Genomic DNA, 20938 nt, shown 5'->3' on the forward strand with positions numbered 1-20938 from the left:
TGGTAATATAGTAGTTCCATAATTACTCTAATAATTTTAAATTTGGTGTTGAACTCCAGTCTACATAAAATCATGCAATAATAGCCTACTAAGCTGTTTATTGCCGTCTCATAAATTTGAGTGCGCTGACTGCTAGAATCTATTGGCAAACACAAAAGAAAATGGAAAGTTCAATCTGCAATCGCAGAGCCCGGGCACTGCTGCCTGGGGTTATTCTTAGCTCTACCTTTCCCTTCGCTCGGCTCCAGCACAGAGGGAACCCCCTGGCATTTTAAGCTCAAACTCATACCTTAGCCGTTTTGATCCCTAATCAATAGTCATGTTACAAACGGCAATAATCATCGATCAAGCGTGTCGTGACTGGGTTGCCCCACTCGTGTTAAATATGGAGCGTGTATCTGAAAATGGTGCCAGCGACTTTCTGTTATTTATTTTGGAGCTATTAAGTCACGCCACCATATTTTACGCTGCCACAGTCCTTTAAACTATGCTGCTTCTTGAAAGAGTTGCTAAGTAGCAATAAAGCACTTTACAAACGCTATGACATTTTTTTTTTAATTTGTTGTTATCCCAAACTCTAATATTCATTGCGGCACTTTAAGTTCGTACATAAATCGTTCAGACTAATGAGTCATAGAGAAATTCGCCCATGACTTTTCCTTTACAATGCTCACTGCCTTTCCATCGCTTTTTTGGCCCTGCATTAGGAGCCGGTGATTTATTAACGCCAGGAAAATTGAACAAAGCAGGTCCTCCTGCACTGTGGCACCCAGCCTTCCACAGTGTGAATTAGAACATTATCAAATGTGTTTGCCTCGGTAACACTTAATCACCAAAAGCCGTAATGTGACCACAAGGCAGCTAAAACAAAGATTTAACATTTCTAAATATTAAACTTGTTAAGCAAATGCTCAGCAGACAAAGCAAGCACAAACAATTAAAGTCATCAAGCTAGAAATACACACTACCTACTTACCAACACAGACCCTACTGCTTGCTTAAGAAGTTTAGAATCTTTCAAGATAAATCAGGTGGGTTTTTTTTAAAGGGAAAAAAAAAAAAGAGAAAGAAAGAAAAACAAACTCCAGTAATAAGGAGTTGAGTTTCACTTCTGAGAGAATCACTCCTAGTGAGGACTGACGGCCACAGATCCATTCCTGACTATCTGCATTAATTATTTAATGAGTCACGTGACCCTAAAGATTAAAATTTCAATATCTCCCCCAGAACAGACGCAACACCTTTATCTGCGAGCGCAGGGATCCTCATACTTGGGTCCCCTAATCTCTGCTGGCTTTGACAGCTCCTCAATTTCTAGGGAGAGCGCTTGGGCATTAATAACACGGGTTTGTCCCGCTATGTACAGCGAGATGGGGCAGCTTTGCACACACACACCCAGCACCCCCGATTAGCCAGTTGAACCCGGACCCTCATTGTCTGCAGTGGCAGCGGGGGGGGCTCTGAGCGCTGCTGGCAGGCGGACAGGGGAGCATCGGGGGCGGCATCCCCCGGGCTGCCCTCCGCGGGTCAGCACTGCCTGTCCACGGGCCCGGGCGGAGCCAGGAGGGCTGCCCGGGGCCGGGGGGAGGAGGCCGCCGACCTTCCCCTGCCCACGCGGGGTTCCCCGGTCCCGGGGGGACACGCGTGGGCCGGGCTTGGGAGACCGCGCAGCGCCCGAGGGGACGGCCCCGGGGCGACCCCCCGGGGCGGGGGGGCGAGTCCCACCCCGCCGCGGCCCGGCCAGGCCCCTAGGCTCCGCACCCGGCCAGCGCCTCCGCCTCCCCGGGGCCGCGATGTGCGGGGGCCCCCGGGCCCGAGCCGCCCGGCCGGCTCCGGCGGAGCTGTGGGAACGGAGGGCGGGCCTGGGGCAGCCCGGATCGGGCCCCAACGCGGGGCAAGGGAGGGGAGGGGGGAATAAGGGGGAGCCGGAGTTTCATGGCAAGCCTGTCAAGATCTCTGCCTGTGTGAGGGCTCCCCCCACCCCCTTCCTCGTTTAAAAACACTGGGAAAGAAGGCCACGGGACGGCAAGCACCCTGAAGGAAAAAAAAAAATTTAAAAAAAAAAAGGAAAGAAAAAAAAGTCCCAGCATTGGGTAATCTTCCATTGCAGGATGGCTCTAATTATTAAATACCACAAGGCGCTTGTCACAGCTGAGTTCCCCGTGTAATAAAACACCAGGTATAGCAAGAGCTTGGAGGAGGAACGAGGAGGGGGACCTGGGAAAAGGAGCCTTTCTCTTGGTGGGTGGAGGGGAGGTGGGTACCGGGGTTAACGGCGTGGCGTTCCCTGCGGCCAGCAAATTGACTCCGGGGTGATTTGGTCTTTCTTTGAAATATTGACAAACTTCCACTTCCAGCGTTTTTGGGCCGCGCTCGCCTTTGTGGCCAGCGCAGATAAATCCGTGTGAGAGACACCGGGAGAACGGGAGAGAGGGAGGCGGGGGTGGGGGGGGAGAGACATTTAGGTCCAAGTGCCGGATTAAAAAGAACACTGTCTTTAAAGGTCAAGGGTTTGAAGGGTCAGTCTGCTCCTCTAAAAAAAACAATTAATGGGATAGAAAATTTGTCCTCTCGATGAACTCCCGGTTGCCTTAGCAAAGGGAGCACAATGCGAGAATTTAAACTGAACGATGTAATTTTCGAAGTTATTGTAAAGGCGGGCGGTATCGGACGGGGAGCGGAGGGCTCCCAGCCCGGGAGCAGCGCCCCGCTCCCAGCACGGGCAGAGGGGGAAGGGGTGGGGGAGGAAGGAAAAATTACCTTAAACGACGATACTCTGCCATGGAGTATTTTGCAGTCCGCGGTTCAATCTCCAGCAAGAGAGTGTACATTTTTTTAGCAGACAGCCAAGATGCTGTGTCTTTACACATGACCACTTTTTTTTTTTTTTCCAGGAAAATCCTTTGCGTCTTCACAGACTTTTCCAAGAGAATGCCTTTCAGAACCGCTGTTGAATTACAAAGAAGTATTTATTGTAGGAGGTGATTAATGATTCTCGCTAAAATTGCTATTTGCAGCGTGATTTCATTTCTCTTTACAATGGGAGCAAACCAGGTTTATACGCATAGGCTGCACACTAAAGAAATCCTGCATCGCCAGTTAATATATTTCAGCTGTAATTTTGCTCGGTTGTGCTAATTTTGGCTGGGAACATGTTGAGGGATTCTCAAGCAATAAACAAAATGAAGAGTTACACACTAGTGGACAGTAGTTACTTCACTTACAGCTATATTTTCCCCCCTTTATAAGGAGGCAGCTGGCAATTCAGGATTTAGTAAACAGGGATATGTGGGTGGAAACACACTTTCCAGGCCTGATCCTTCATCAGGTTTGGAGACAGCAGTGTTTGCTGAGGGTATTTACAGCTGCCATATCTTTGATGCTGAATGTGTTCTGCCAGTGGCACGTTACATTTTTCTCGGGGACAATCCGTGTTCCTTAGCCAGGCAGGGGATGCTGGCAATACTCTTGGGGCCTGGTGCTACCTCACCCAGGGGGTGATGATGCACCCATGCTGGCGGCCTCACTCAAGCAAAGAGAAGCCTTAATTCCAAAAATCCTTCTCGGATGTATTTGTGTAAGTAAATAAGTCTTGGCCTTCAGGCCTTCCCTGGAAGATTTACTAGCACTTGAGTTCCTTCCCATGGCTTTTTCTACCCGGCTCAGTGTTACTCCCTGTTGTGGAAGCCCTGAGCAAGGTTCCCCGTCAGCAGCTCCACTTTGCTTGTGCTCCTTAGCTGCCTGGAAGCAGCAAGATGCGCAGCCTGAGCTGGAACGACTCGAACCCCATTTTCCCACAGTCATTTTGACAATCTCGGTCAAGTAAACCTCTTGAGTTGTACCCAAATTCATGTTTCTGCCGAGGCTTTCTCAACACATTTCGAAATAGTCTTATAAAGAAAATAAAAGGAAACAGAAACGGCAGCTGGAGAAACTTTAGGTTACCGCCCATGTATTCCCCTTCAAATGTGCTAGCCAACTGAGAAATCGTAATCGGGCGAAAACGAACGAATAAATCATGACTGGCTAAAAATTTAAAGTGCTATCATGAGGAGCATGTGTGACTTCTCCGCCAGCAAAACCCGTCATGGGAGCTTACTGGCTCCCAGCAGAAGCACAGTTTCTCTGTAACACAGCTGAAAATAGTCGTACGGACAGCGATGGAGAGCCAGACTAATTCTGCCATAAGTCCGCTGAAGAGAACACCACTCACCTATCAATGAAGCAAGAACTTTCTTCGTCCTACAGCGCTTTTTTTCACAGCCGGGCAATTAGGACTTTTTTCACTATATTTAAAGCAACCATTACCTTATTGACAAGATGAATCGGAGTTAAAACAAGAAGTTACACCGTTGTTTTCCATTCCTGGTTGCCAACACCAGCCAAGCACAAGGTGGACGAAACAGCACTGAGTGGACTTGTGTTTCAAGCGTTTAATTCTTTTGTACAGAATAATCTTTATTACCAGCATTTGGCACTGTGATACATTACACCAAAAATCCACAAATTGTACATGGACCCAAACAATTTAGACGGTGCCAAATATGAAGACAGCAACAGCTTTTATAGCAATATTTCTTTAAATAAATGCAATAGGGAATGTGGAGAAAAACTAATAGATCACAGCTACTGCGGGGGCTACACTTAAAACCAGTTAAGTTACCTTTGATACATAAAACATTTTCCTTTAGACAGCGTAAGGGGATATTTTTCGTAAGTCTTTAACCTCCCGTGGACGTGCTCGTTCTCTCTCCCGTGTTGGTGTGTGTGCATACGTGTTTGTGCACCCTCACACACACGCATGCACACGGGAGTCCACGAACACGCCACGAAACAGCGCTATTCAAGTCAATGCCTTACACAAGTGTCTCACGAGTTCTTTGCTTTGTTTTAACCGTCTTTTATTTTTAACGTGTTCTCTAAAAAAAAAAAATAATAAAAAAAAGAGTCCGTCTTAGGTATAGAGAATTCGTCCGTGACAGCATCCAGCCCTCTCTTACACCGAGGGCAAGACAGCGTTTCCATAAATAGAAAAAAAATGATGGGCATGGAACCATTATCTATATACAATGTAGACAATCGTCCGGGTTTTGGTTTAAACATGTGCCCGTTCTTGGGCACGTCTCGTCTTCCTTTCCTGCTCCTGTTTTGTTTTACACAGTTGTTTGGTCCAAACGGCCAGCCTCCACCACGGGGCAGCTGGAAAACCCCAATAGATAGGTAAATATATATATATATTAAAAAAAAAATAACCGTATTTATAGCGCGGCTGCGTTGGGTGTAGCCCCATCGAGCGGATGGGGGTGGCCCTGTGTCTGTACTTTGGACTGCTGGCTCAGTGTGGACTGGTTTGAGGAGCGCATCTTTGTGTTAGGCAGTTTATGGTCTTTCTTCCACTTCATGCGCCTGTTCTGGAACCAGATCTTGACCTGGCGCTCGGAGAGGCAGAGGGTGTGCGCGATCTCGATGCGTCGCCTCCTGGTCAGGTAGCGGTTGAAGTGGAACTCCTTCTCCAGCTCCAGGACCTGCTGTCTGGTGTAGGCAGTGCGAGACCTCTTGGGCTCCCCTCCGTTGTAATTGGGGTTGACTGAAACGTGCACAGACAGGCGCACACACACACACGCGGAGAGGAAAGAAAGGGAGAAGGGTGGTGGGGGGGAAAGCGATGGAACATAATCATTATATAATAACTTGACACCAGGTTCACATAAGATACATAAACGGCAAGAAAAATTGTTTCACAGCCTATCGACAGTGGGGACAATCGAGGAGCAATAAAAAATGGTGATGGGCATTTGGGTTAGAAGAAAAGCTTCAAAGACACATGGCCCAGAGCCACTGCAGGGCAATTAAATTTATGGGGGCTATAATTACTGCCCTAACAGTTTGGCGTCTCGTAAATCTTTTGATAAAGGACCCCGGATACAAAAGGTTTCTCACTTTTTTTTTTTTTTATTAGGAAACGCGGAGGGAGAAGGAGGGAAAGAAAAAAAAAAAAGCCACACACGCAACGACCCATCCCGGCCCCGGGAGCACCCTCCCCCCTTCCGTCCTCTGCAGGCGCATCCCCACCTCCCCCTGGCAAGGGCAACTCACCCGTGCTCACATGGATCTTCTTCATCCAGGGGTAGACCACCGGCTCCTTCCCCTTCAGCCCGGGCAGGCTCTTGTCGGGCAGCAACGGGCAACCGGGCCCGGTACCGGCCCCGGCGGCGGGGGCCGCTTCGCAACGGCGCTGCAGGGCATGGCCTGGGAGCAGGGGCTGGGGCGGGCCGGGGTGGCCCTTGGCGGGCGGCGGCGGCGGCGGCGAGGCGCCCGGGGGCGGCTGCTCGGGGCCCGGGGCGGCGCTGCCGGCGCTGCTGTAGCTGTAGGGAGCCTGGGGGTAGGAGGGTGCCTGCGCGGGGTAAAGCGCCTCGGGAGGCGGCCCCGGTGGCCCCGGCGGGGCGGCGGGAGCCTGGTAGCCCGGTTCCCGGCGGGGCCGCGGGAAGTACTCGGGCAGCGCCGGGCCCGGGTGCGCGGCGTGCAGGTGCGGCGGCGGCGGCGGCGGCGGCGGCGGCGGGGCGTGCGGGTGCGGGTGGTGCGGGTGGTAGCTGGCGGAGCTGCCGGCGCTGCCGCTGTGCTGCGTGTACTCCTCGCAGGGAGGGAATTTGGGCTCGATGTAGTTGGAGTTTATCAAAAACGAACTCATGGTCATTAATTTGTGAAGTGCAAAAATACTAATTTTTCTCGCGTTGTCGTTTTTCTGGGCTCGGCGAGGCCCCTCCCCTTCCCCCCCTCCCTCCCCTCCCTCCCTCTCCCCCTCCCGCTGCTGTCAAGTGCTCGCCGCTGCCAAAGTTTGGGCCTCCAGCTTCCCCCCCCCCCCGCCTCTTTCCCCGCCGCACTCCCCTCCCTTCCTCTCTTCCCACCCCTGGAGCGCCTACAACACACACAACACACACACACACCCCCGCACCCCCCGCCACCCCATCACCACCTGACCGCCAGCGCCAATTACCGCGCGGGGCCGCGGACCCCGGATCAGGAAATGGAAGGAGGGCGAGCGGCCGCGGGGCAGCTCCGCGCCCGCGGACCCACCGCGCGGGGGCCGCCGCCGCTCCTCCTCCCCGGGGGGCGGCTGCCCGCCGAGGGAGCGCCCGGCCGGGGGCTGAGGTACCCCCGCGGCCGCTCCTCACCAGCATCCCCGGCTCCTCCCGCCCGCCGACCCGGGCCGCGTCCGGCAGTCGCGGTGTCAAGCGAGATAAAACTAATCCAGCTCTGACAGTCTTTCTCCCAAACAACCCCTCCCGCACCACCCCCCCAGCACTTTTTGTTTCTCCGTTCCCCCGCGGGATAGCGTAGGAAGCGGAGCGCAGCCCAGCTGCGTGATCCAGAGGGAGGCAGGCATTGCACAAGGCGTTGCACAATCCTTTTTAAACAAGCCCATCTCCAAATGCCTGGAGCCGGGGCTGCGCGCAGGCAGAGGGCGGCAGCGGGTGCTGGGCACAGGCCATCGGTAGCCCTTCGGGGTTTGCCCCGGAGCGCCCCGCCGCTGCGGACGGCCGGCGGCCGGGAGCCCTTGGGCTAGTAGCCCTTTGCACCTCTGGAGCCGTGCTAACTGGAGGAATAGATGCAAAAGTTACTACGAAGGTGGCGGGGAGGCCGAGGAGAGTCCTGGAGTGGCGTGCGGGGTGCGAGGGCTACAGAGAGCGTGAAAATAACGGGGAGGAGAGGGGGAAGGGAGAGAGGGGAAGGCGGACGCGACGGTATAAAATACTTCCTACCGGCGATCGCAGGGCTCACTGCGAGTGCCTTCCCCCCCCCACTCCCCCCCGCGGAGGAGCGGTTTCCAAACTACGAATTTATGTCCGTCGGTTTGGTATGCCTCATCTTGGCTTTATTTCTTAATTTTCAATTCCACGAGAAATCGCTAGCGCCTTCGCAGAAGTAACTCGGAAACCCTGGCGTAGGAGGGAGAGGGCACTCGGGCACTTCTGCGTTGCTAAAACTGAGACTGTTAACGATATTTGCTGCTCAGAGGGAAAAGAGGCAACAGCCCTGACCTTAGGTAATTGAAATTTGATGGTTAAACTAATTACGCTCTTATTCTAAGGGGGAAAAAATACTTATTGAACGTCAGCTAGTCTGGTACGTTTGTAGTTAGAAGCGAACTTTTCGGATTATTTTTTTTCCTCCTTTACAGGAAAGCATATAAACACATAGAAATATTTACCGCACCCTTCGAGAATATAATTGCTGAGTGGGTAATCTCATCTGCTGGTATGGGAAAATACATCTAATATATCAAGCGTAAATACGATACGGTTTAGATCTTGCCCTCCTAAAGATATTACATTAACAGTTACCCTGGTTTAAATTCAGATTATTGTCTTTTGCAGTTTCATAGATAATGGATACATGCAATAAAATTCTATTTGAATATATATTCTATCTAACAAGACACACATCGTATCGATCTATATTTTATACACACACACACACGCACACACGCCCATTGCAGGCGGCTTGTAATATGTTAGAACATTTCCAACACTTGGCTATACTGGGGTACTTATCTAAACAATCACTCATTTCCTCCTCCTATCGAATGTCTAATTTGTAAAAAGAGCTAAAACACATTTACTTACTCATTTCCAACAGCACATCTATGGAACTCTTTAACTGGGGTAATAGATAAGTTTCTCTATTTACTCTGCATGGAGAGGAAATGCGGTTACACACACGCACACAGAGACAGCCGCAACTGTTCAACAGCACACATTTGACAGGAAAGGGGAGATTGTTTTATTTATATTTAAAAAAAACAAAAAACCCCAAAAAACCCCCAAAACCTCAACGACCAAAAAAAACTCCAAAAACCAACAGCAACCCATGTTGTAAAAGAATAAAGCTCCCACCTACGTGCCTGTAAAAAATAAAAGACTGCCAACGTCCACCACGAACAGAGAGCATTTTCCCGGCGTAGAGAGATACATGCACACATACAGACACATACGTACAAATACCTGCCGGCCGGCACCAGATGAATTACACTGGGTTATCGTAAATATTATCCTCGGCACAAGTCCTGAGACACTCTGGCCAGAGCAGTACAGCAGAGGCTGCCGTGCTCCCTAGCCACGGTAAAACGCAACGAAAAGGTGGTGTCTCGGTTTGTAAGCTCAGCGCTATATTGGGAGAGCTGACCGGGCTCTGTTTCATATTATTTACCGTGATTAGATCTCAAAGTATACTTGTTTCACTGCGTCTCTTTCTACCGTAGGGCTCTGGCGCTCGGTTACAGAGAGAAGGATGCAATTTTGTATATGATTGTAAATCTGCAAGGTGACCTGAGCTGCTCAGCTGAACTCTGTTTTTTTCGTGTGGTTCTATTAGTCCGCGAAGATGTGCTGAGGCAGGACCTCCAAAAGGCCTGTTCCATGTCTTTGTGGTTTTGTTATCATAAACAAGAACCCAGCCAAGACCACCAAGTGTTATCTTGCACACGGCCATTTCGACATTTTACTGCAAGATTTATGGCTGTAATAAACAATCTCAGAAACCCTTTTTTTCCCCGGTACTTCCCTTTAACAAACTTGTAGCATCATCCTAAGCTCTCAAAGAAAGAAAAGGAGAGGAAAAATAGGCCAGCTCCCTTATTTTTCCACAAGGATTAAAGGCTCGATTTCGCTGGTGAAGGAGACTTTAATCAGTTAATAAAGGAGCGAGAGTTTCCTGGCCGAGGCTGGCCGAGGAGGAGATGGGGACCCCACCGGAATTAAGTTGAGAGGGAGAGAGTCAATTTTCATGCACCAAGAAGAGGCAACCTCATACATACCCAAAGAGGGAGAAAAGGGGGATCCCCCTTTTTCTTGTGAAACAGGCAAGCACTCCCGCTACCCTCCACATGCGCGGCTAAAACGTAATTACCCCGAAAGAGAAAATAATAATAACCACAAGAATAGTAATAGTAGTAATAACAATAACAATAATAATAAATAATAATAATAATTCAAGTCAACCTTTCGCCGTGCCCGGGCATCCTCCACCGAGAGCGGTAGGAGGAGGAAGAATCTCACTAGCAGCCTGGTTTGAATTTGATTTGAACCATTTTGAATATATTTAGCCCCAGCTTTCCCCTCTTGAATGCGAGGCTGTCCCAAGTTTCAAAGTGACCGAAAAGTGACACCGTGTGCATTTTGTTTCTTATTAATCTTACACATTGACAGTCTTTGTTAAATAACAAGGCGTGCCCTTCACCAGGCGACATTTTCATATTTGTTAGACGCGGTGACCTGAAGTTCACCTCGGCCTTGGACTTAGTTTTTCTAAAAGGTCTATAACAGTGTCTTTTAGATAGCGGGGTGCTTTGCCCAGGTCACTACTTCTAAGGGAAAATTAAGAAAAAATCGCGGGAAAATGTAAACGTTATGGAATGTATCGACTGTATTCCCTCCTTTGTTCCTGGGACTGATACAGCCCCCGAGGCTGCTCCTGCCTCAGCGGGCGGGAGCGCTCCTTCCCTATGGTCGCTGCCGGGGCATTGCTCGCAGTTTTGCCCCAAGTTCAGCATTTGGTAAAAGCGGGGACTTCCCCGGTACTGGGGCTCCTCTTTACAACGGGGTGGTTGGCGGGACTTGCTCGCTCTGTCCTGGCGCGGTTAAATAAACACACGTAAAATGTGATTTGTGCCTGGATTTTAAATGAATGGTCTTTTGAGCAGAACTTCCACGCCAGAGAGCAGTGTGCTGAATGCAGAGAGTGAAAGGACAGAAAGAGTTCGTCTCAAGTTATTAACTGTTAAGCTCCAGTTTGTTGCCTTTTTTTTAAAAAAAAGGAATAATTTAAACAACAATTCATAAGAGTCACTGTTTATCAAAGTCGCGGTTTCAACTTCTTTGAAAACATTCTCATTGATATTTTTATTCTAAACAAGATTGAAAATATGGAATTCGAGCGACTAATTGTTTTGGTGAGGAAACAAATGGATTTCGGTCACCTACTCTTGAGTAAGCCGGTTATAGTAACAGCTTTCGTTCTGGGTATATCAAAGATGCGTTGTTATTCTTGGAAACAATCCGCCTGCTATTCTCTAAGAAAATAGATATTTGGCTACGGTTTTTAGCTTGTTATCAGGCTTCGCTCTTACACCAAATAAATACTCTGGATGTGAAAGGTTATATACTATCTCCAGCAAGGGCAGGCTCCCCAAACGTTCAGTGCCAGGCTCGCTACAAGTGAGCAACAGCAGCAACTTGTGAACAACGCCTGCACGCCGAGCAAACACTTGCATTATATTCTTTCCAGGCTTCAGCAGGTACTTTAGGCAAAATCTCCAATAATCACTTTGGCTAATCTGAAATCTAACCCCTCGCGTATTTGTACCCGAGAAATAGCGCTCGGCTGCCACGATCCAGCTGTGTTTCTGGCAAATAATTCACGCGTACCAGCCACACAGAGGCCGGTGTAGCCTCCTGCCTTGGGGGTGGAAAGGCATGGATGGGGGCTGAGGTGCGCTCTTTCTCGGACTTCCTCGTCGCCCTGTCCCCTCCTCCACACCTTTCGTATCTGCTTATGAATATTTGGGAATATCCTTTCCCTCTTCCGTCGACCCTTCATCCTCATCATTTGAGGCTGAATCCGGTTTGCTGTGGTCTCCCCCCCAGACTGAAATTCCCTGTGCGACAGTGGCCAGTGCTCCCTTACAGACACGCCTAGCCGAGGAGCTAAAACTTCAACACCGACGAACAAAAAATCCCAGCAATGTGGGAATAACTCTCTACGCAAAGAAATTCCACTAAACTTTTTCTTTTGGGGGGAGAAGGGGAGGGCAGGAGGGCGGGGGGATGGAGGGAGGGAAAACAACCCTCCCTGCTCCCCATTTCGCTGGGAACCGCTGCCTCGAGTAATTCCAGAAGGCTGAGAGATCCCTCCAAATCACGGAGCGGCGCAGGACGCCAGCTTCTCCGCAACATTTTCCGTCGGTAGCACGCCACGGCCCCACCGCTCCGCATTTTAAACGAGCTCCTTCGGACCAAACATATAACCCTTATTATCTCCAGCATGTCCTGTTTAAGCACAGTTTAGCGGTCGCTACAGAAATGAGAGCAAAAACAAAGGCGCGGCTGGGATCGATACACGCGTTAATAGCTTCGCTCCTATCTTATCTTCCTGCCATTTTGCAAAGTGAGAAGGCTTAACATTAAACCTCTTAACGCAGGTTATTATATCATAAACAAGGGCGAAACATTTTGCTACCTGACTCTCGGAGGAGGCAGCATCAGCGGCTGCCGTGGGGGTAACACGCGTGTTTACCTGCCGCGGCTGAACCCGAGATATTCAGGCACAAATGTGGCCGATAATTCAAGATGAAATACAACGTGTATTACTCTTGAAAAGAGGAATTTTCTATCCTTTCCTCGGTAATTGAGGTCATTCAGCCAGTAGGGTTCACCTGGAGTCCATACTGTGATACACACGTAACTCAAAGCTATTTTATCTTTTGTGCTGATAGTCAAGATCTCGGCTATAACATTGACATCAAACTCTGTCTGGGCGAATGACTAAGAGTGGTGCAAAACGTAAACTTTTGACCCTCAACTTTTTGACCTGCAGTTGTAACGCCCTTAACCACAAAGATATACAAAAGCTATGCAGCTTCTTTTAGGAGTAAGAGACTCGCACTGTTTGTTTCAATAGTTCTGCCGTTTCCCCCAGCTTTCTAAGGGCTTTTTTTTTTTTTCTTTTTTCTGCTTCTTGCTGTTGAGAAATCGGATACTTTTGCATTTTTAATTATTGCTTTTTTTTTTTTCCTTTTCTTTAATCTCGCAGCTTTGTAAAGTGCTGTTAAATCAGTTTGCACAGCCTTTCGGCAGCGTTGGAGGGAAGCCTGTTACTCAAAGGCGCTATATGGTTACAGTTGCAGGTGAAATGCTGGGTAAGTTCTGGGCGTGAGGTTGGAAGGAATGTAGCGACGAGCGTTGGGGGAAAAGCTGCAGCTCTCTGCCGCGAGGGTCTCGGTCATTTCTCCTTGATTTAAACATAAAGAAACAACTCTAATTGTTTGCGAAGCCTTGTCTAGGCAAACGAGTTGACTGTGAACTTGGTCTAAAGCGAGCTCTGCTGGTGATTCCTAGGGTGTGCAGATTTATCTTTTCTGCATTTACTTAACCTGGCAGTGAACTGCACGGGCTGCCATTTGTTATCCAGAGACAGACTTCACCTCAAGCAAGGACTGTTCCACAAAATTGCAATAATTACCCAATAACCTTCATAGCAAATATTATTATTGAAAAGACATTTTTTTGGGGAGGGGGTATAGGAAAGATGCCTTATGCGTGCTATAAGGCGAAATCCTTGCAAGTTTTACACGCTCTCCATGTCAGACTTGATATTGTTTGCGCGTGTAGCTACAGGAACATGTGACTGCGATGGTCCATGAGTATTTGCCTTCCAGAGAGACATTAGTGAGGGTGCTTTAATTTGAAAGGGATAATATTTTCAAAGATGACCAGGCGGCTGTGGGAGCTGTGTTTTTGCGCTCTGGGTAGCAACTCTAGCAACAAATTGGGGAGATCTTAAGGGCAGAAAAGAGAAAGAGCTAAGAAAGCAAAGCGATGTCTTAACTCGGTCAGAAGATTTACTTATGTCTGCATTTAATGCGTTAAATCTGTATTTGCGGGGAGGGAAAAGGCATTGCTCGGGTATCCAGTGTTTGAAATCGAAACCTCCTGATCCGCCCCTCATGATCTGTTCCATTCAATTTCCCATGGAGCAGATTGCAAACCCCTCTATTGTCACCCTTCCACAGATACACACTTATTAAATGTAAGGAAATGGCAGAATAATAATTTCCCCGTAATGTTCTGCAATTAGGGCGTTTGCAGGGCTTAGACAAGGCTGCAGAGCTGTAATTTACGGATGACTCTCCATCGGATTGTTATACTTCTGGTTTAGAGAAAGTTATGTCTTGCACAGTCACTAGTAACACACATTAGGAGAGTTGCCTAATCTTTAATTGGCCTTACGCTTAGACATGACACACTACACTCAAGTATTTCTTTCAAAGGATTAGGTAAACTATATTTCAAATCGCAGAACGCCACTTGCCATGCCTAAAGTAAAACAAACTCGCACGCATTAATCCCCCAAACACAGTAGAAAAATAATGTGCGCAGATAAGACCTCTCTCCTGATTCCCAGCGATTATTCTCCATGACATTTTCCCTCGGAAAACAATTAGGACCTGAGAATATTTTGGTAGAGTTCGGTAGTCTGGGGTTGTTTGAATTTCAAATTTCAAAGTGGATTAGAAAATCTTAATGCGTTTCTGGGTTTGAATGGCTTCAACTGTCCTGCTTAGGACAGGGCAGGGCCAGAAATACGGAGAAGCTGTCATTTCTAGATAACTTTCTTTTGTTGTTAAGGAGTTTCTTGCAGTACGGGCGAGTTTATATGCTTGGGGGTTTGGGGATATTTTTCTTTGCCATAGTTCTTGAATCTCTGTACGCTGCTTTATGTGGAATATGCTCCAGAAGCCACATTCAGAAATGTGAAAATATATAGATGCAAATCTTTTCGGTCTAGACAGTGAAAAATTACAATCCGCGATGATATCCAGGTTCCTAAAATATTAGTCGAACGGGTGTGCCTGTGTGTTTGTGTATTCACCGGATAATTCAAATAACGCAGTGTTGTTGAATATTGAGTAATCGCGAATGGTTTGTGTCTGGTATCGTTCCCGTTTACAAGCGAAGGATTTTCTTTGGAAAAGGACTCGAACATAAATGAGGCCCAAACTTTTAAAGGGTTCTCATGCCTTTCCCTCAAACTATAAAATTTTATGCTATATAATATAATATAATACACGCCTATCATATATAACTTTCTGGTATTCCTATTGACGAAAAAATGACAGCTAGTGTACTATAAAATCTCCAGCTGTTTATTACGGAAATTATTTTCAAATGTGCATTTGGATATGCACTTCTAAAGCCTTTCCCATTTTTTTTAACATAAAGTATATGCAGATGTGTTTGTTTAGTGTTCATAGGAAGATACACAGACACAAAGGCTTCAGAGTCCATTCATCTTACACAGGGGGCTGACTCTAAATATTAAATATTTGTAAATCTGTGAGACCTTTGAGCAGAGACAACCTTATATAATACCGTTTCTTTAACGTTAAAGGCAAATACATTAAAAATAGGAACTAGTGGGACCTTGCAGAGGTACGCAACAACCTTACCCTGTGCCTCTCTCTCACTTTTACCCTCAGTAGCAGATACAGCCCAAACCGCAATATTCAAACGGAATAGCACTAGCGAAATAAAACAAAGCCCATCTCCCAGCTCGCACCAAACCACCCCATTCTTTTGCAAACCCGACTTTATGACACAAGAAGGAAAACAATGCGATCTGCTGAATCCCTGCTACTCCAAACCTGAGGGGAGACAGAGATAACCATAGCTGCTTCATATATATATGTGTGTGTGTGTGTGTGTATGTGTATATATATTTTTTTTTTTTTTTTTTTTTTTGAGGCAATTCTCAAATCTCTTCTCTAGCCCCCGATTAGTTGTTCTGACCCCCACCCCACCCCCCCAAGATCACTCGCCTGAGTAACAGCTCTGAGGATAAGGATCAGGCCTTAATGCTAACCAGAGAAAGACAGAGTTCCTTTCACCCTTTCATTCAAGTCCTGGAAATTCAAAGACTAAAGTTAAATCCGGCCATAAAGTTTATTGCTGAGTAATCACACTCTAGTGAGAACAGTCCACTTAAATAAAAAGAATGTTGAAGTAAACACGCAGCTGGGGCCTACCCCACAATGGCAGACAGCAATATAAGGCAGAGAGGGAGAGAGCAGAGCTGGGGGGATATTTACAATCTTCAATAAACCAAGCCCGTATTTCATAATTTGCAGCACTCTAATGACCTGTAGTCTCTTGTATTAATGCTACAAGTTACAGTCAATTGGTTCGCTTTAAAAAAAAAAAAAAGTCACAGGAACGTATATATGTATACACACGTATGCACCCTTTGTATACATAAATATACAGATATTAAACACACATATGCATGTGCACGGCTTTATAAAGGCATATACATCGATTTGTACATGCATGCACACGTGCATATAATTTTAATATATTTATATTTATGCGATTACATATAGGATCTGGAAAAAGTTACAGCAACATTATAAATGCGCATCCCCGAAACACACTACGCGCTCGCAGATGGACATATATACATAGCTAAAGCTTTCTGCACGACCCAATGCAGAAAATAGGAATTTTAAGCCCTCCAGTACAGTCCACGCCATTATAATACTAGTTCTGATGTGCAACATATTTCACCAATCCAAAGATTATTACCATATCAGCACGCCTCCAACTCTATCATGCCTACATAAGACACTGCCCAGATAATATCAAGCCCTATCTATTTTGTTTCCCCTTTTTTTCAATCGCCTGCAGTAACTACTCTTTGCTAAACAAAACCTCTCCAAACTTGGAGAGTCTATTGGAGCAAAGGAAGTAATTATCTTCTGCGGTAGTCAAAGTGATTAAAGCTAGGCCCCAAAATCCATCTCTGCCAAAGTCGCTTATTGTGGTTTACTTTGATTTGATCGTTAAAATAGAGAGCTAGCTGCTGCGAGTGAAGGGATGGGGGGGAATTGCAGCGCAACCTGGATCATTAGTGGTTGATCCTGCCTCTCGGGCTCGCTGGGACCGTCCTGAAAAGCTCCAGGCGGAGAGGAAGGGAAAGAGAAAGAGAAAGAAAGAGAGAGGCGAGAGGCAGCGAGAGCGAGCGGGAGCCTCGGCTTCCCCACTGTACAAATAAACTTTAAGGAACTTGTGCACAAAACTTACCTTTGACTTGCAAGGAGCCATTTTTCATACAGTATTGAGAACTTGTGGTTTGGATACTTCTGTCCCTAAACCTGACAATTTGAATGGCCAGGAGGCACACGTAGCCTGCAAAAGAGTCAAATGAAGTCCAGCGTCAGTGAGATTATATGTTATGTGGTATATAATGTTGGATGTCAACTCCCCAAAACCATAAAACTTACTTTAATGGCACCACGTGACTTTTTATAGCCAGTGAGCCTATCTGTCTGTGCTATGGATGATTTTACGATCTAATTCATAGACAAAACCCTATTCATTTGGCACCCAAATGTCATATAGCCGGAACTGGGGCTTATAAAGTTTACTGTTTTATAACTTTTAAGGGAAGGCATCAATGTAACCAGTCAGTAAATGTGCAAATCTTTAGTTGCTCTTAGAAGCTCGGAAGAGTTAACCATTCAAGCTCTGATGGGGTAAGTAACATTGCGTTTATAGCAAACTAATTGTAGCGAAAAAAACCAAAAATCTTTAAAGGGTGAAAAGTGGGAATGTAGCTAGCGAGGGTTACTAATAGGCGCAGAGGGCTCGGACGAGGCTGTCCTGCAAATATACTTAATGAAACCACAGGAGAAATTCTAGAGCGTTGCAAACACGTCTTGGAGTTAGCAGCGTGTTTTAACAAAGCACATGGTTTTTTTGTTGTTTTTTTTTTTTTTCAACCATCAGCAAACAGCTAACAGTTAATTCACCCACAAAGGGTGTTGATTGTGGTCCTGCGATGCAGCTTTCCACCTAGCGAGAAACTGGTAAGGAGGAACTTATGGTCAAACTTTCAATTAAAAATACTTGTAGCGGACAACCGCAGCGTCTACCATTTGCAACGTGCAGCAGGAGCCAGGTAAAATATTATTACAAACTCTGCACGGATTAATATTTTTTTTCAGAGGCAAATCAGGAAGCACAACTTCTTGCTTTGCACAAACCAGATCACGAAAACTTTACAATAGAAAGTTTATTTTTTTTGTTGATTTCCAGTCAGTTTTTTTTAAAAACAAATACAAAAAAAAAAAAAAAGCTGATCACAGTTTGCTCAAACAGCCAGACTTTGACTATATTTGTAACTTTGTTCACAAAAAACATACATCACAGAAGCTGCGCTTAATAAGAGCCACTTCTAAGAGTTCGTGCAAAGAGTCATATACAAAGGCACAGCAAGGACATACTGCTTGGAATCACAGTTTTCGTCACAGATTCACTATTCACTACACGTAGGACAAGTTCAGTTGATTTCATCATATCACCTCTACAACAGCATTAATTACACAGGAATTATATAGGTAGTTTGAATAAAAATATTTTTAACAGCTTGGAGCTATACAGACATTAACACTTGACCACACATGCACAGTTAAGCAGGTTGAGTGCAACACATAACATTTGTACTAAACCGGGGGAGGGTTTCTTTCTCTCTCTCCTTTTTTTTTACCTTCTTTTTTTTTGTTCTTTTTTGTTTAGTTTTGTTTTGTTTTAACAGTTACTTCAAGTAACACAGCTCGCTTCATATAAATAAGTTAAAACATCTATTATTTTTTTCAAGACAAAGCCATTCAAGACAAAGAAATGTACGATAAAAGCAGATCTACTTATACACGCGAGAGAATGGTAATAAACAGGCTCATGATTAAAAGATGAATAAGGGCGACAAGAACAGGGTTTCTTCACAGAAGTAACACAAGGAAGTTTTAGAAAGTCAACTTAGTACTGACATGAGACGCAGGGTCAGCTAATACTGCTCAGTACTTTTAATTGATCAAACGCTTAGGGACGGAATGCCCCTCCTGCAGCTGCCATGCTCATACTTTTCAGCTTATTATCCTTTTTCCATTTCATTCTCCTGTTTTGGAACCAGATCTTTATTTGTCTCTCTGAGAGGCAAAGAGCATGTGCTATTTCAATCCTTCTTCTGCGGGTCAGGTATCTATTGAAGTGAAATTCCTTTTCCAGCTCCAAGGTCTGATAGCGGGTGTAAGCAGTCCGAGCCCTTTTCCCTTCTGGTCCCCCTATGTTGTCTGGAAGAGAAAAGTACATGATTTAGATTCTCAGCAGCCACTCGGAGCCTTCGTGTCTTATTGCAGCTACCAGCGACCAGGACCGTTATTCTCAGTCCTGCTTGGTTTTGTTTCTGGCTTGGATAAAGGCTCAACAAGTTTCCCCCTCCAGCCCCTTTTAGGAAAGGCTTGGGGGAGGGGGATTTGGTGGTCTCGGTAAGTTTTCGCTTGGATTTGGGGTTCGATTTTTTTTTTAATTGAATTTTATTTTGGTTTTTTTGGTTGGTTTTTTCTTTTTTTTTTTTTTTTTTGAAGGCTAATCCCCCACCACCACACACACACACACACGCCTCCCCCAGATAAGCTGGTTTGGAGGATGCCTCTGCTGCTATCTGTGTTTTCAGGGCTGGGAGAGCAAAGCTGAAGCGTGCAGCCCTTTCCCACGGCTGAGCTAGGGAAGGCTGTGGGAGGCAGCGAGCCCCCGGCTGCTCCCCCAGCAGCGAGGGCAGGGCAGGTACCCGGGGCTGAAAGTTGCTCCGCTTCCCCGCGCCCCTCAAACCCTCTCCCCGGAGTTTGGGGCGACTCGTTCCCCCCACCCCACCCCCCGCCTCCTCCCCCACGGCTTCCCAGCAGTGAAAACTGCCCTCCTCGCCCTCTCCTATTCTCTTCTTAATATGGCTCGGCGAAATAAATGGGGTCAGCCTCGCCGTTCCCACTGGAGGATTCCCCCTTACAGAGGAGAGCCGGGAGCAGCCTCTGCTCCCGATCCCCCCTTCGGGAAGGCGCTTTCTGCTCCCCCGCTGCCCGCCGGGGCCGGCGCTGGGAGCCGGGCGGGCTGTGGTTTTTGGGGTCGGGAGTCCTCTTTTTTCTTTTTTTTTCTTTTTTTTTTTTTGGGGGGGGACTCTCCCAGAGAAGGGAGCGTGCTTCCCTGCTAGCAGAGTTGTGCTGTGCGCGGAGGCTTGCCCGCTCTCACGCCCTCCTCTCCCCCTCTCCCCGACCTTGCTCGGCGCAGCCACCCGGTTTACATTAAATCCTCCTTTTCCTCCAGAGAAATAAAGAAAGAAGAGGGTATTTGCTTTACCATGACTTATGTGCAGTTTTCGCATCCAGGGGTAGATCTGGGGCTGTGAAGGCTGGGCTGTGCTTTGGTCGGTCGGGGCACTTGCCTGCTCGCTGCTTGCTGGAGTGTCTTCCTCAGTCCCAGACGAGGTGCCAACCCCGTCTCTGCTGATGTGCGTGTTGCTGCTGGAATTGGACGAAGTGCTGGTGGAGTTGGCGAGGGAGTTTTTCACCCCGTGGTGACTCTCGCTGACAGGCGAACCGGCCACGGCGGTGCAGGGCAGAGGGTCAGGGGGAGGCGAGTGGGAAGCCGCCGCGGGCTGGTTGTACCTGGGCTCTGTCGAGGCAGAGGTGGTGTTGGCCGGGTAACTGCGGGGTCTCTCATTGGCACCAAAGTGGGTGGAAGCAGAGCGCCCGACGCTGAGGTCCATGCCATTGTAGCCGTATCCGTACCTGCCGGAGTGCATGCTGGCGGAGTCCCTGTATTGCTCGCTCACCGAGCTGTGATCTCCATAATTATGTAACTGGTAGTCCGGGCCATTTGGATAGCGACCGCAAAATGAGTTTACAAAATAAGAGCTCATTTGTTTTTTGATATGTGTGCTTGATTTGTGGCTCTTGGTCGTTTTGTGCGTCTATAGCACCCTTGCACAATTTATGATGAATTATGGAAATGACTGGGACATGTACTTGGTTCCCTCCTACGTAGGCACCCAAATATGGGGTACGGCTTCACATCACGTGCTTTTGTTGTCCAGTCGTAAATCCTGCCTGATGACCTCTAGAGGTAAACTCGTGCACTGGTGGGGGAGCTGGGAGGGCGCGGGCGGCCCGGGGCGCGCCGCCGAGGCGCGCCGCCGCCGCCGCCGCCCGCCGGTCCGCCGGCCTCCGGCGCCACCCGCTGGCGACGAGGGGGATGGCGGCGGCTCGGCGGGGTCGGCCCGGGGTGACGGCCCCCGACGGCGGCGCGGAGCCGAGCGGAGAGGCGCGGGGCGCGCC

The 20938-nt window shown here is 47.7% G+C and overlaps 3 protein-coding genes across 6 annotated transcripts in view; all 3 read right to left on the reverse strand.

Moving 5' to 3' along the window:
* The window catches only part of LOC134511316 (homeobox protein Hox-A3), a 52082-nt gene that overhangs the window by 22976 nt on the left and 8168 nt on the right, over positions 1–20938 (reverse strand). For 2 of the 4 annotated variants that reach the window (XM_063325058.1, XM_063325068.1), the window contains exons 2-3: positions 16854–16958; positions 2761–2947 (exon numbers count right to left, since the gene is read on the reverse strand). The exons of 1 other annotated variant lie outside the window; for it this stretch is intronic. The gene's annotated coding sequence lies outside the window, so the exon portion shown is untranslated. The remainder of the gene's footprint in view (positions 1–2760; positions 2948–16853; positions 16959–20938) is intronic. One more of the 4 variants, XM_063325059.1, reaches the window with a different exon arrangement.
* HOXA4 (homeobox A4) lies at positions 4409–6819 on the reverse strand. The gene is made up of 2 exons (XM_063325070.1): positions 6097–6819; positions 4409–5587 (listed from the first exon to the last, which is right to left on the reverse strand). The coding sequence occupies exons 1-2, from the start codon at positions 6692–6694 to the stop codon at positions 5259–5261; spliced, it is 927 nt and encodes a 308-aa protein (XP_063181140.1). The 5' UTR covers positions 6695–6819; the 3' UTR covers positions 4409–5258.
* HOXA5 (homeobox A5) lies at positions 17827–20761 on the reverse strand. The gene is made up of 2 exons (XM_063325072.1): positions 19962–20761; positions 17827–18901 (listed from the first exon to the last, which is right to left on the reverse strand). The coding sequence occupies exons 1-2, from the start codon at positions 20521–20523 to the stop codon at positions 18651–18653; spliced, it is 813 nt and encodes a 270-aa protein (XP_063181142.1). The 5' UTR covers positions 20524–20761; the 3' UTR covers positions 17827–18650.

The sequence above is a fragment of the Chroicocephalus ridibundus genome, chromosome 2 (assembly GCF_963924245.1).
Source record: "Chroicocephalus ridibundus chromosome 2, bChrRid1.1, whole genome shotgun sequence".
Taxonomy (NCBI): Eukaryota; Metazoa; Chordata; class Aves; order Charadriiformes; family Laridae; genus Chroicocephalus; species Chroicocephalus ridibundus.